Below are 16700 nucleotides of genomic sequence, written 5' to 3'. Positions count from 1 at the left end.
AAAAATATGTCTGTGTGTTTAGAAAGCATACTGGAATCATATAAACTAAACAGAAGTTAATTAAATGATGCTTACTTACAAGCAACAGAATTATGATTGATTCATATTTTCTCATATTTTTGTATATTTTCTACACTGAATAGTACTTCATAAGCCCATAAAAGTAATTTTTCAAATTTAAATTCAAATGGTTCCAACCACAGTTATCACAGAGCCCCTTGATTATATGTCTCTCTTTATTAACTCTAAATCTTTGAGCTTTGGGGTCCCAGGATATGCTAGGCACAGTCACATATCTGATTTCACTTAATTCTCACAAGTATAGTAAGAGAGATCTTATGCCCCCATTTTGCAGGCTCAAGAAACATGCTCAAGAGAGGTAAAGTGATTTGCCCAGGGTTTCACAACAATGGTGGAGTTAAAGACTTGAATCTACGTCCTTTCAATCCACAGCCAACACAATTTCACTATCTGTAATTACAGTTAATTGAATCCCAATCAACATAAGGACTGAAATATAGTTGCCAATAAGATTAGCAATGGGCAAAACAAGATGAGGTGTTTAAAAAAGCAGAACTGGCATTATATTTCTTTTAAGTAAATGTATCTAGTACTTTTGTTAACACGGATACCAGATATGAAAATAAATCCAATAGTTCATAATATGATGTAGAAATGGGAGACAACACTAAAAGAAAGGAAAGAACACTGGATATGAAATTAGAAGAAATCATTTTTAAGCTTAGTCATGCCAAGATTAGCTATGCAGAATCACTATCCCTCTGGGTTTCAGTTTTCTAATCAATAAACTAAAGAAGTAAGAACGTTATACATTCCTCTTTTAACTCTAGAATTCTATGGTACTGTGCTTAAAAACATGTAGCTAAATCAAGTGCAAGACGAGTTCATTTTGTTTTTATCCTTCATTTACTGTAAAGGAAAACTCTGGAGTTCAATTATATCCCTTGATTCACATTAACTGTTTCCTACACAAGCTTTATAAAACTTCCCTTATATTTACTACAAGGACACGAAGGATATAGTGGCTTGATAGGTACAAATGGAGGCAGAATGATGTGAAGAAAAGAAAACATGCTTTGGAGTCAAAAAGGCTAAGTTTAAACCCGAATTCTCCAAACTTAAGCTAGTAAGTTACTGTCCCTCTCTGAGCCAGGTTCCTCATCCATCAAAGGGAAATAATACACAGGATTCTCATAAGAATCAAAAACAGATAATATATGAAGTTTATCTGTTACATTTAAAAACCTATTTTAGATTCTATTCCCAGTGTTTTTAACCTACCTCATAATGTGAAATCCTTTGTGATTCAAACTGCAGCACCACTCCACATATATTACAAAAATTATCTGTAAAAAGTTCAGTCTTTTCCTGTTCTTTCCAAGTCATATCTATGAATAAAATAAAGGGTAATGAGACTATATATCACATAAATGAATATTTAGAAGTATAATTTTCATTCTTCAACTACATATTGTTTCATATACCACCTCAAACCTGAGTGCTTGTGAGGCTACAGTAAAAGCTTTTTGCTTATTGAGTATGCAATTTAATATGAGCATAATAAATATGCCTCTAATGTAGGATATAGCAAGTGTTATTTATTTAACATGATAAGCCTAGGCAATACCATTCCAAATGAAAAGTTATGGGGGTACCAGTAACTTCATGAGCTTCGTAGACTGATTTGGGGCACCAATAATGAGCGGCAGGATTAAAAAACCAAGCCTTGGAATTTGTGTTTTATAGTAGACAATCCTTAAAAAGGCATTGTTATAAGACTGTCACTTATCTGGAGCTATGGTTCCAATGTTATCTAAAAATCACACGGAACCACAAAAAAATTTTGCCCGTAGTAGGCAAACATTTTCCATTGTTCTACGAACATTAGCACATTCATCTGGCCAAACAAGTCTCACAGAAGCCCCCAAAGCTATAAAGTAATGTTCATATAATACCATCTAGAAGTGTTATTTCTAAATGTTTCTCACTGTAATAAATAACACATGCCAAAATCTTCTGAATTTACACTTGAGGTCCACACTTCTATCTAAACTTCTTAACAGCTGCAATGTATTCCCCCCAAATTTATTAGTGCATCTATAAGGTATAAATCACAAAACATCAAAATTTTGTTTGCTATTTGGCTATTTAAATGAATAAGCTGATACCACACATACTTTCACAGAGAAAGGCCAATGATATATTAAATGGATAAAAAGTTGTAGAACAATAAATACAATACATCCATCTCCAACACTAAGAAAAATTAAATATACATCACATATAAAAAATATGGAAAGATATAAATTAAATTTAAAAGTGATTAACTTTGGGAAGTGGGGCTAGAAAAGGAAGAAAGGGAGAAAATTTAACATTTTATTTTCTGTACAACTGTTTTCTTTCAATTTTTGCAAGAATTATGTAGGACTTTCTATTTAAAAACCTTTAGAGGTATTTATTTTAAAAGTTATGTTGGATATCTACAACTAAGCTTTGTTTTCAGTACCACTGTATGGATTAAAATGCTTACTTAAATTGCATGCTCAAGATAATAATAACTGTAACTAGGAACATGTCAAAAACAAGTTGATGAACACATAAAAATTTATCCCTATAATATATAGTATCCTCTCTGAATTATTTTTAGGTTGTTTTAAAATATATGATTTCTCTAACTTTGACTCTTAAAGTCAGCAAGGTAGAGAGTTTAACTAAAATGTATTTCAGGACTTGCCTTGTTTCAGAATTAACTACTATATGCAATCTGAGCATAGTGATAAGATATTGAGCTTCCTATTAAATTCTTTAATAATAAGTAAATATTATCATTTGGTGGCAATATAACTTGTTACAGAGGGAAAGTTTCCATTAAGAAGACAAAAGGAAACTACTAATTTAGAGGTTCAACAATTCCTAAAATTTAACACTCATTTCTTTCCTAGATCAACCTTTAATTCCAGATTTCCCCACTTCTAATAGTCAAAGTTTGACACTGACACTCAAGTTGGGAAATATGAAGGCTAAGTATTTTAACCTAGCCTTTCATTACTGGTGACCCAGATAAATTTCCATGAAGTCCATGAAGTTACTGGTACCCCTACAACTTTTCCTTTAGAATGGTATTGCCTAGACTTATTGCCTTTGACTCATTTTCTCAAACAAGATCTTGGTCTTTCTTTATTAAATGGCATAATATTCCAGACTCAAAATCTCAGCCATTCTGCTCCCCAGCAAATCACTGTTTCATGTCAATTCTAGCTTATAACATTATCTGATATCCATCTCTTCCTTTTAATTCCCCATAACACTACCCAAGTTCAGGCCCTCAATGTCTTGCACATCATTTAGCTTTATTGGTATTTACTGAGGTTAGTTTCAAAGTACTATGGTACACATTTTGGAAAGAAATAAGAAAAAAGAAAGAGCACTTATTGAAGGCCCTCTATGTGTAAACAAGGTAATAGCTTACCCCTTTAGTTCTTTAAATAAGTCTGCAAGGTAAGTGATATTTGCCACATTCTGAAGGTTAGGAAATTAGGATTCACTGAAATCGAAATAACTTGTCACATGTGTTATTTGGTGGAGCGGAACTTTGTTTTACCTTGACTTTTTTCCATTATAAATACATGACTGTTCCACATGTTGGAAATGACACAGCAAGTGAATAACTCCTAATCTCAAGGAATTTACAATTTAGTAAGAAAGATGTGTATAGAAAGAACCATGGGGACTTCACTGGTGGTCCAGTGGTGAGGACTCTACGCTCCCAATGCAGGGGCCTGGGTTCAATCCCTGGTAGGGGAACTAGATCCCACATTCCGCAACTAAGAGTTCGCATACCACAACTGAAAAATCCTGCATGCCGCAACGAAGATCCTGCAGGCCACAACTAAAGATTCTGCGTGCAGCAACGAAGATCCCACAGGCCACAACTAAAGATCCCCGTGCCGCAACTAAGACCCGGTGCAGTTAAATTAATTAATTAATTATTTTTAAAAAGAACTATGATTCCAAGATCAAAATGTCGTAAGTGATATAAGACATAAGGTACAGTGGGTTCCTGCTGAGGAGTTTGGGAAAAGCTTTCTAGAGGTGAACAGGTATTGAACTAAGCTTTAAAAGATGAATAAAATTCAGATAAAAAGAGTGGAAAAAAGGTACCTGGGGATACACAAGAATATGAAAGACAATAATTGAAGGCTTGGAATGAGGTCAAATCATAATTGGCTTCATCAGGGCATTTGGACTTAATTCTGCATTCAACAAAGGAAAAGAAGTGATTAAAAAGGGATATGAGAGGAGCTTCAAGATGATGGAAGAGTAAGATGCGGAGATCACCTTCCTCCCCACAAATACATCAGAAATACATCTACATGTGGAACAACTCCTACAGAACACCTACTGAACGCTGGCAGAACACCTCAGACCTCCCAAAAGGCAAGAAACTGCCCACGTACCTGGGTAGGGCAAGAGAAAAAAGAAAAAACAGAGATAAAAGAATAGGCACGGGACCTGCACCACTGGGAGGGAGCTGTGAAGGAGAAAAGTTTTCCAAACACAAGGAAGGTCCTTCCCGGACAGAGACTGCAGGTGGTGGAGGGGGGCAGCTTCGGAGCCACGGAGGAGAGTGCATCAACAGGGGTGCAGAGATGAGCATGAGACGCTAAGGCTGCTGCTGCAGCAACCAAGAAGCCTGTATGCAAGCACAGGTCACTATCACCTCCCCTACTGGGAGCCTGTGCAGCCTGCCACTGCCAGGGTCCTGTGATCCAGGGACAACTTCCCCAGGAGAACGCACGGCGCGCCTCAGGCTGGTGCAAGGTCACGGGGGTCTCTGCCGCTGTAGGCTCACCCCACATCTGTACCCCTACCTCCCCCCGGCCTGAGTGAGCCAGAGCCCCCGAATCAGCTGCTCCTTTAACCCTGTCCTGTCTGAGTGAAGAACAGAAGCCTTCAGGCGACCTACACACAGATGCGGGGCCAAATCCAAACCTGAACCCTGGGAGCTGTGCGAACAAAGAAGAGAAAGGGAAATCTCTCCCAGCAGCCTCAGGAGCAGCGCATTAAATCTCCACAATCAACTTGATGTACCCTGCATCTGTGGAATACCTGAATAGACAACGAATCATCCCAAATTGAGGAGGTGGACTTTGGGAGCAATGATATGTATATTTTTCTCCCTTTTTCTCTTTTTGTGAGTGTTTATGTGTATGCTTCTGTGTGTGATTATTGTCTGTACAGCTTTGCTTTTACCATTTACCCTAGGGTTCTGTCTGTCCGTCTTTTTTTTTTTTTATTACTTAAAATTTTTTTTCTTAATAATTATTTTTTTAATTTATTTTATTTCAGGTTTTAATTTTTTATTTATTTTACTTTATTTTATTTTATCTTCTTCTTTCTCTCTTTCTTTTCTCCCTTTTATTCTGAGCTGCGTGGAGGACAGGCTCTTGGTGCTCCAGCCAGGCGTCAGCGCTGGGCCACTGAGGTGGGAGAGCCAAGTTCAAGACACTGGTCCAAAAGAGACCTCCCAGCTTCACATAATATCAAATGGCAAAAATCTCCCAGAGATCTCCATCTCAACAACAAAACCCAGCTCCACTCAATGACTAGCAAGCTACAGTGCTGGACAACCTGTGCCAAACAACTAGCAAGACAGGAACACAACCCCATCCATTAGCACAGAAGCTGCCAAAAATCATAATAAGGCCACAGACACCCCAAAACACACCACCAGATGTGGAACTTCCCACCAGACAGAGAAGATCCAGCCTCATCCACCAGAACACAGGCACGAGTCCCCTCCACCAGGAAGCCTACACAACCCACTGAGTCAACCTTAGCCACTGGGGACAGACACCAAAAACAATGGAAACTACGACCTGCAGCACACGAAAAGGACACCCCAAACACAGTAAGTTAAGCAAAATGAAAAGACAGAGAAACACACAGCAGATGAAGGAGCAAGGCAAAAACCCACCACCTAACAAATGAAGAGGAAATAGGCAGTCTACCTGAAAAGGAATTCAGAAAAATGATAGCAAAGATGATCCAAAATATCGGAAATAGAATGGAGAATATACAAGAAACATTTAACAAGGACCTAGAAGAACTAAAGAGCAAACAAACAGTGATGAACAACAAAATAAATGAAATTAAAAATTCTCTAGAAGGGATCAATAGCAGAATAACTGAGGCAGAAGCACGGATAAGTGACCTGGAAGATAAAATAGTGGAAATAACTACTGCAGAGCAGAATAAAGAAAAAAAAATGAAAAGAATTGAGGACAGTCTCAGAGATCTCTGGGACAACATTAAGCGCACCAACATTCGAATTATAGGGGTCCCAGAAGAAGAAGAGGAAAACAAAGGTACTGAGAAAATATTTGAAGAGATTATAGTTGAAAACTTCCCTATTATGCGAAAGGAAATAGTTAATTAAGTCCAGGAAGTGCAGAGAGTCACATACAGGATAAACCCAAGGAGTAACACACCAAGACACATATTAATCAAACTATCAAAAATTAAATACAAAGAACAAATATAAAAAGCAGCAAGGGAAAAACAACAAATAACACATAAGGGAATCCCCAAAAGGTTAAAAGCTGATCTTTCAGCAGAAACTCTGCAAGCCAGAAGGGAGAGTCAGGACATATATAAAGTGATGAAGGAGAAAAACCTACAACCAAGATTACTCTACCCAGCAAGGATCTCATTCAGAATGACGGAGAGCTTAAAACCTTTACAGACAAGCAAAAGTTAAGAGAATTCAGCACCACCAAACCAGCTTTACAACAAACGCTAAAGGAACTCCTCTAGGCAGGAAACAAAACGGAAGGAAAAGACCTACAATAATAAACACAAAACAATTAAGAAAGTGGTAATAGGAACTTACATATCACTGATTACCTTAAATGTAAATAGATTAAATGCTGCAACCAAAAGACATAGATTGGCTGAATGGATACAAAAGCAAGACCCATATATATGCTGTCTAAAAGTGACCCACTTCAGACCTAGGGACACATACAGACTGAAAGTGAGGGGATGGAAAAGGATATTCCATGCAAATGGAAATCAAAAGAAAGCTGGAGTAGCAATTCTCAAATTAGACAAAATAGACTTTAAAACAAAGACTATTACAAGAGACAAAGAAGTACACTACATTATGATCAAGGGATCAATCTAAGAAGAAGATATAACAATTGTAAATATTTATGCACCCAACATAGGAGCACCTCAATACATAAGGCAAATACTAACAGCTGTAAAAGGGGAAATCGACAGTAACACAATCTTAATAGGGGACTTTAACACCCCTCTTTCACCAATGGACAGATCATCCAAAATGAAAATAAATAAGGAAACACAAGCTTTTAATGATACATTAAACAAGATGGACTTAATTGATATTTATAGGACATTCCATCCCAAAACAACAGAATACACATTCTTCTCAAGTGCTCATGGAACATTCTACAGGACAGATCATATCTTGGGTCACAAAGCAAGCCTTGATAAATTTAGGAAAATTGAAATTGTATCGAGTACCTTTTCCGACCACAACGGTATGAGACTAGATATCAATTTCAGGAAAAAATCTGTAAGAAAAACAAACACATGGAGGCTAAACAACACACTACTTAATAAACAAGAGATCACTGAAGATATCAAAGAGGAAATCAAATAATACCTAGAAACAAATGACAATGAAAACACGACGACCCAAAACCTATGGGATGCAGCAAAAGCAGTTCTAAGAGGGAAGTTTATAGCAATACAATCCTACCTTAAGAAACAAGAAACATCTCAAATAAAAAACGTAACCTTACACCTAAAGCAATTAGAGAAAGTAGAACAAAAAAACCCCAAAGTTAGCAGAAGGAAAGAAATCATAAAGATCAGATCAGAAATAAATTAAAAAAGAAATGAAGGAAACAATAGCAAAGATCAATAAAACTAAAAGCCAGTTCTTTGAGGAGATAAAAAAGTGGATAAACCATTAGCCACACTTATCAAGAGAAAAAGGGAGAAGACTCAAATCAATAGAATTAGAAATGAAAAAGGAGAAGTAACAACTGACACTGCAGAAATACAAAGGATCATGCGAGATTACTACAAGCAGCTATATGCCAATAAAATGGACATCCTGGAAGAAATGGATAAATTCTTTGAAATGCACAACCTTCCGAGACTGAACGAGGAAGAAATAGAAAATATGATCAGACCAATCACAAGCACTGAAATTGAAACTGTGATTAAAAATCTTCCAACAGGGGCTTCCCTGGTGGCACAGTGGTTGAGAGTCTGCCTGCCGATGCAGGGGACATGGGTTCGTGCCCCAGTCCGGGAAAATCCCACATGCCACCAAGTGGCTAGGCCCATGAGCCACGGCCACTAAGCCTGTGTGTCCGGAGCCTGTGCTCTGCAACGGGAGAGGCCACAAGAGTGAGAGGCCCACGTACCGCAAAAAAAAAAAAAAAAAAATCTTCCAACAAATAAAAGCCCAAGACCAGATGGCTTCACAGGCAAATTCTATCAAACATTTAGAAAAGAGCTAACACCAATCCTTCTCAAACTCTTCCAAAATATAGCAGAGGGAGGAACACTCCCAAATTCATTCTACAAGGCCACCATCACTGTGATACCAAAACCAGACAAAGATGTCAAAAAGAAAGAAAACCACAGGCCAATATCACTGATGAACATAGATGCAAAAATCCTCAACAGAATACTAGCAAACAGAATCCAACAGCACATTAAAAGGATCATACACCATGATCAACTGGGGTTTATCCCAAGAATGGAAGGATTCATCAATATACGCAAATCAATCAACGTGATACACCATATTAACAAATTGAAGAATAAAAACCATATGGCCATCTCAATAGATGCAGAGAAAACTTTTGACATAATTCAACACCCACTTATGATAAAAACCCTCCAGAAAGTTGGCATAGTGGGAACATTTCTCAACATAATAAAGGCCATGTATGACAAACCCACAGCCAACATCCTCCTCAATGGTGAAAAACTGAAAGCATTTCCACTAAGATCAGGAACAAGACAAGGCTGCCCACTCTCACCACTCTTACTCAACATAGTTTTGGAAGTTTTCGCCACAGCAATCAGAGAAGAAAAGGAAATAAAAGGAATCCAAATTGCAAAAGAAGAAGTAAAGCTGTCACTGTTTGCAGATGACATGATACTATAAATAGAGAATACTAAAGATGCTACCAGAAAACTCTGAGAGCTAATCAATTAATTTGGTAAAGTACTAGGATAGAAAATTAATGCACAGAAATCTCTGCATTCCTATACACTAATGATGAAAAATCTTAAAGAGAAATTAAGAAAACACTCCCATTTACCACTGCAACAGAAAGAATAAAATATCTAGGAATAAAGCTACCTAAGGAGACAAAAGACCTGTATGCAAAAAATTATAAGACACTGATGAAAAAAATTAAAGATGATATAAATAGATGGAGAGATATACCATGTTCTTGGATTGGAAAAATCAACATTATGCAAATGACTCTACTACCCAAAGAAATCTACAGATTCAATGCAATCCCTATCAAACTACCACTGGCATTTTTCACAGAACTAGAACAAAAAATTTCACAATTTGTATGGAAACATAAAAGACCCAGAATAGCCAAAGCAATCTTGAGAAAGAAAAACCGGGCTGGAGGAATCAGGCTCCCTGACTTCAGCCTATTCTACAAAGCTACAGTAATCAAGACAGTATGGTACTGGCACAGAAACAGAAATACAGATCAAAGGAACAGGATAGAAAGCCCAGAGGTAAACCCACGCACATATGGTCACCTTATCTTTGATAAAGGAGGCAAGAATATACAGTGGAGAAAAGACAGCCTCTTCTACAAGTGGGGCTGGGAAAACTGGACAGCTACATGTAAAAGAATGAAATTAGAACACTCCCTAACACCATACACAAAAATAAACTCAAAATGGATTAAAGACCTAAATGTAAGGCCAGAGACTATCAAACTCTTAGAGGAAAACATAGGCAGAACACTCCATGACATAAATCACAGCAAGATCCTTTTTGACCCACGTCCTAGAGAAATGGAAATAAAAACAAAAATAAACAAATTGGAGCTAATGAAACTTAAAAGCTTTTGCACAGCAAAGGAAACCATAAAGAAGACGAAAAGACAACCGTCAGAATGGGAGAAAATATTTGCAAATGAAGCAACTGACAAAGGATTAATCTCCAAAGTTTACAAGCAGCTCATGCAGCTCAATATCAAAAAATCAAACAACCCAGTCCAAAAATGGGCAGAAGACCTAAATAGACATTTCTTCAAAGAAGATATAGATTGCCAACAAACACATGAAAGAATGCTCATCATCATTAATCATTAGAGAAATGCAAATCAAAACTACAATGAGATATCATCTCACACTGGTCAGAATGTCCATCATTAAAAAATGTACAAACAATAAATGCTGGAGAGGGTGTGGAGAAAAGGGAACCCTCTTGCACTTTGGTGGGAGTGTAAATTAATACAGCCACTATGGAGAACAGTATGGAGGTTCCTTAAAAAACTAAAAATAGAACTACCATACGACCCAGGAATCCTACTACTGAGCATATACCCTGAGAAAACCATAATTCAAAAAGAGTCATGTACCAAAATGTTCACTGCAGCACTATTTACAGTAGCCAGGTCATGGAAGCAACCTAAATGCCCATCGACAGACGAACAGATAAAGAAGTTGTGGTACATATATACAATGGAATATTTCTCAGCCATAAAAAAGAACGAAACTGAGTCATTTGTTGAGACGTGGATGGACCTAGCGACTGTCATACAGAGTGAAGTAAGTCAGAAAAACAAATATTGTATATTAACGCATGTATGTGAAAATGGTACAGATGAACCAGTTTGCAGGGCAGAAGTTGAGACACAGATGTAGATAACAGACGTGTGGACACCAAGGGGGGAAAACCATGGTGGGGTGGGGATGGTTGTGTGCTGAATTGGGTGATTGTGATTGACATGTATACACTGATGTGTATAAAACTGATGACTAATAAGAACCTGCAGTATAAAAAAAACAAAGAAAAACAACTAATACTAAACTTTCTTTGGGTTATTTGTATGGAAATATGTTAATATAAATGTTTCAGACATTTCATGAAATTTCTAAAAATCTTATATGTTGTGGTATAATGTTATAAGTCATAATTCTAGTTATTACTTTAAAATGTATATCTCAGAAATAACTAAATTTCCTTGTCAATTGCATTAATATGAACTTTCACCAAATCTTTAACCGTGGTCATTTTTAAGTCTTTTGTCATTTACAGACAGTTCTGGGTGTACTCTGATGCTCTCACAAAAATGTTCCTATAAAAGGGTTTCATCTTCAAGGTGTTCATGGAAAAGACTCTGACAAGTACAGGTTTCTGGTAACTGAGTATACTGCTGAACTGAATGAATAAGCATTTTCAAAACTCTAATGGAAAACTGGTGAATTCATAAAAGTGCTAACAAAAGATCAAGATGAAAAAAAATTAATTACATGGGACTCAGTGAACTGATGAGGATGATTATAATTTTTGTGACCTTTTGTTTGAATAAAAGAAAAATCCCACAGGGACTCAAGAGACAAAAAATATAGAAATCAATTTTCACTGCAAAGTAAAGGAGCTGTTACACTGGAGGATTACTGGACTGAATGGCAATATTATGAAATAGTATGAGTGTGTTTCGTGTTTGGTAATTGCAATCATTGTTGCTTTTGTTGTGGTCATCCATTTACAATGTTTGGTGTCAGTTTATTTATCTCTTGTAAAAATAAAATACAGTGAAAAATAAAACCTATGATTTTGATTTTAAAATTTTAATTATTTTGCTCTTTTTATAAAATCTTCAGTTTATGAGCGAATGAATGTATGTTTCATAGTAGTTTAAAATACTTCATGTGACATTGGAAGATTGTCTCAATTTGGAAAGCAAAGCAATTATGCCAGTAGGTACTCAATCAATGACAAATGTTGTTTATTAGATAACTGCTAAGAATATATTTTATAAATTAACCCATATAATGCTTTATCAGTATTACAGTCTATCTGATGATTGTTAAATATGCCAACAACTTCAAGTGTTAAATAAATTGCTTCAGTCTGGAAAAAATATTAATTCTAACAGTTGGCTAATTATTCTTCCTTAGTACTAACATTAGATATATAATATAATGTGTTTTAGTGTGCCTATAGTATTTGAAACACCATGGGCAAAGTACAGATTTACAATAAACGATGGTGGAGCCTTGATAGTTTAGGAGTCTGGCTAGTTACCCTTAAAACTGCTTTTTCCCCAATTATTTTTTTATTTTATAATTTTACTATCAAGCACTACTATTGGGCTCTATAATATAGCTGTGTCTAGTGCGCCTGTATATTCTGGGCACTGAACCAAGTGCCTGGCACAGGTGCATGTGAGCCTGTGCACGCGCGCACACACACAGGTGTTCAATAAATGATTCCTGAACAAATGAAGGAAAGGCTATTAACTAGGTTTTCTTATGCTGCACTTGAACTTACTGAATAACATCAAGACAAAGGAAAGTCTTGTTAGGTAATGGCTGTGCAAACAGATCATTAACTAAATTAAATGCCAGCATGTCCTCCAATCTAAAAGAGAATCCATTTAATAATTTCTTTTTCTTAAAAGGAAGAGGGAAATAAACAAGAGGGTTTTTGTTTATTTATGTTTTGATTTTTACTATGATCACATGGCAACATCAATACTGGATGAATATTCAGTTTTGAGCCATTAAACATTTTTGAAAAACTTCACTGAATGAAATATGAAGGGTCCCTCAAACTCTCATGAGTCCCCTTGCCATGAATTTGGGGTAGGTATGTGCTTTTTTCATGTGTGTTCACTTGGCATTTCTTTTATTTGTTGATTGTTTTTATGTTGATTGCCCAATTTCCCACTTGTAACCTTTCAGAGTTTCTAATCTTCCCTGCTTGGCAATCTCTAATCTCCACTGATATTTGCTCATTACCAACCCCAAAACAGATGAAATCCTCCGGAATGTTGACTACAGTTGAAAATGGATCAGCAAATGCTTTATCAAACAACTTTTAATGGTCCTATCTGGAGTGGATTTGTAATAATCTGAATCTTGACAATTCTTTGCCACCTGTTAGAGCCATCTCCTAACTAGGACTTAAAAAAATAAACAAGCAAAAGACATTGGCACACCACCAAGAAACATTTTTCTCTCTTCTCTTTTAGCCACTATCATAATTGGTAACCATTTATGGCATTTATAAATATCTAAACAAAAATATTTTGAGACCTAATAGTGTTTTGGACAGTGTACTATATCAAATATGCATAGTTTGTTAGGTGAAAATTTAAGAGTTTTGGTTTGGACTGAACAGTTAATGAAGGATATTTACCCAAAATGAAATGGTAAGAGATAATTCTTAGGTAGCAATTATATTTGGTTTCTCATATCCTAGTAAATTGTCTCAACACTTACAACACAGATTTCATTACTCACTGAATGTCAGGTCATAACTCTCGATGAAGGTTTCTATGGCTTATGAATCACTGTTCCAGTGCACAGCCATGGAAATGCCATCGAAAGATTATCAATGCAGAACTGCAAAATCATGGTTCATGCTTTCAGATCTGAAATCAACCTCGAGTTTGGCTACTCCATTACCTCTATTTAAAAAATGTCAAGACCCAAATCCAGGAAGCTTGAGATCTGTTCAGGGTCAGAAAAATCTAGCAGATAAACTAACAACAGAAGCTAGATTCACTACACCAGACCCCTATTCAAGGGCTCTCCTCATTTTTACCAGCTAGCAGTAGTACAGACAGGGTATTGCTGCTACTTTCTGAATTTATATCTTAAAGCCATTAATGCTTGCATATCAAAGATAATGCAACCAAGCCAGTCACAGAGCCAGGCAAAAAGGCATTTTTCCATAAGATGCTGGTCCTAAACCTTACTGTGAAAAGGCCATGAGAGCCAAACTGAATTGTGATCTTCACCCCTGAGAAACTGTTCTCTCCTTCCTGCTGGTTATAGACAGAAACTTTGGTATAAAAACAAAAAATCCAGGAGATTTCATACTTTCATCCCAGAACAACTGTACAAATGCAGCCTGACTGAATGCACTAAATAGTCTTTCAAAAGTTGCTTTCAGTAAGAGAGTTAATAAATTAAAAAAACATCATGTTACAGTGTATTTCTAACTTCCATATTTAGTAAGTGCCATTTATGTAATGTGCATATGACAAATATTGTAAGGGATTTTTTTTTACTGCTTTGCCATTCCTCCAAAGTGAAAGGAGTCAAAGGTTATGGGATATATAATTTAAGAATGTGAAGAGAAAATTATTTTTATGGGATAATTTTAATACAGTGTCCTCCTAAGAAAAAGTAACTTACATTATTTTACTCTATTTTGGCGTCCACGGTCTTTCACTTTGGAGGCAAATTAGCAGTATACAGTGACACAGAATATACTGGAAATTAATTATGAACTTTACTATGGCAAAATGCTTTACTGAGATATTCTGCGGTGGACTTTGTCTCAACCACCTAAGAAGCATTTCCAATACTGCTTTAAAACACATTTCAATGGCAAATTTTACAGTTTGCTATTAGTAGGCTGTTTACAAGTATATAATATACTTTGTGTGAACTAAATACCACTTCTACTGAAATAGTCAAGAAATATTTTATGTTAGGAGTAATACCTGTTGGTAGGTACAAAAGCACTTATTAAAACCAAAACCACCTTAAAGATGGGCATGAAAACCTTGTTTTATAAGGTCACACCCTCAAATAGCCAAAGAAAATTCTGAAATCTGTGCTTCTCCCTCTCTTCTTTCCTCAGTACAACCCCCTCCACCAGACCCTACGATCCTAAAATCCAACCGATCCTACCTTAAAGCTCAATATACACTCTAACCTCCCCAAATGTCTAATGTTGTCTCTCCTTACGTACACTACTGCAAGTTTCTACACTGCGAGATGCTGAATTTCCCCAAAGGGAGATTTCCTCCCTCTCGTTTCTTTGGCCTTTTCTCTCTCATCTCTGCCCCTTCTCTCCGTCAGTCCCCCTTCCCTTACCCTGACCTTCTAGTTCCACTGCACTTTCTACCTTGCCTCCTCTGCTTTCACCAAATCACACCTCAGCTTCCTACAGAGAATACTAAAGCGCCCTGACTGGGAGAGAAATTATGTGGTATTTTTTTCCCTTCGAACTCCTGTCTTGTGAATACCTGCAGTTCCTTTTCCTGGGGGCCATCCTTCTCGGGGCAGGGGGAGGTAGGGAAGCCCTTCTCTGCTTCGTCCGTCTGGCACATTCGGGGCTACAACGGCGGGGCGGGGCGGGGCGGGACGGGGCGAGGTTGGCCTTTACTGCGCCACAGCAGGTGGGGGGTGGGGCGCTAACGAACCGCGCCCAGTCCGATCTCGGACTGACTGAACTGAGGCAGCGAAGGAGACGGGGCCGCCCCCACACCCCGGGACGGGAACTCACCTTCTCTGAGGCAAGGGCGGGTGTCTACTTTAAAACTACTGTCCCCCCTCCCCGCCGCCGCCATAGTGGAGCCGCCAAAGCCGCCGTCGCCGCAGCCACCGGCAGGCGGGCAGGCAGGGGTGGAGGTGGCGGAGGAGACAGTCACAACCGCTGCCGCCGCCGCCGCCGCCGCCGCGCAGGCGGTGTAGGAGGAGGAGGAGGCGGCAGAGACGGTAGCTTCCTGAGGGGAAGACTCCGCCGCCAGCGGTGTGGCTGTGCTCCGCGCCGCCGCCATCGCAGCGAGGCGCGGACAATTGCACTTCGTCTCTTTCCAGTTAAGTTCCTTTGTCTCCGCCTCCTTCTTAGCCCCGCCCCTTGCCCCTCTTCTCTCTTTGGCTCAAGCCTCGTTCTCAGTCCTTCTCTCCACCAATAGGAACGCTTCAGATCCGCGGGCCACCCCTCCCCTCCCCCCACGGCTCGGCGTCACCCGCCTCCCTTTGGAGGGGAAGCAATGGTGACCAAGGGCAAAGGGCAAAAAGCGCGGGATGTAAAAGCACGTGGGCCTCACACAGTGAAGCTTCTTCCGTTGGAGGAGCTAATCTAAATCCAATTTAAGGTAAAAAAAAAATGTCTGGAAACCAATTTATTTCACCCTATATGTTCTCCTGCCTTTCTTACAGCCCTCAGTGAACAGAAATAAGCAGAAGCCTTGGTCATGAAGCGTTTCATCATGGGCCCTAAGGTCCTGCTTAACTATGGATCTACCCATCTAAATTACAATAAAAACCTGGGAATCCGGTACCCAACCAAAAAACTAGAATATTACTTATAATTTGAATCTCCTCACCGTCTTTTCCTCAACTTCCAAAGAAACCAATATCTTGATTTATATTATTATTTCCATACCCCTTTTACATACATTCTAGCCATAGATGTGTGCCTAAACCATGTTGTTTTGTTTTCAAATTTAACAAAAATTTATATATTTTTCTAGGTAGCATTTTGGGGCTTGTTTCTTTCACTAAAATTTTGTTTCTGAGATTCATCCATATAGCTGTAGTTCACTCACTGTCAATGCTGTACAATATCCAACCATTTCTCTGTTGATGGGTATGTGTCATGGTGCATCTGTGCAAAAGTTTCT

General features: G+C 38.0%; 1 protein-coding gene across 1 annotated transcript in view; it reads right to left on the bottom strand.

Annotated features, from left to right (window-relative positions):
- The window catches only part of ZMAT1 (zinc finger matrin-type 1), a 41621-nt gene extending 25685 nt beyond the window's left edge, over nucleotides 1-15936 (bottom strand). Inside the window, exons 1-2 of the mRNA XM_022566498.3 lie at nucleotides 15578-15936; nucleotides 1303-1409 (exon numbers count right to left, since the gene is read on the bottom strand). Of these exons, the coding sequence (XP_022422206.2) occupies nucleotides 1303-1409; nucleotides 15578-15851 (381 nt within the window). The 5' untranslated portion in view covers nucleotides 15852-15936. The remainder of the gene's footprint in view (nucleotides 1-1302; nucleotides 1410-15577) is intronic.
- Nucleotides 15937-16700: the final 764 nt, after the last annotated feature.

The sequence above is a fragment of the Delphinapterus leucas genome, chromosome X, assembly GCF_059928025.1.
Source record: "Delphinapterus leucas isolate spDelLeu-1000000601 "Yukka" chromosome X, BTC_Dleu_Yukka2, whole genome shotgun sequence".
NCBI classification, from domain to species: Eukaryota; Metazoa; Chordata; class Mammalia; order Artiodactyla; family Monodontidae; genus Delphinapterus; species Delphinapterus leucas.
The sequence above is the reverse complement of the archived record's forward strand: the minus strand, read 5'-3'. Positions and strand labels throughout refer to the sequence as shown.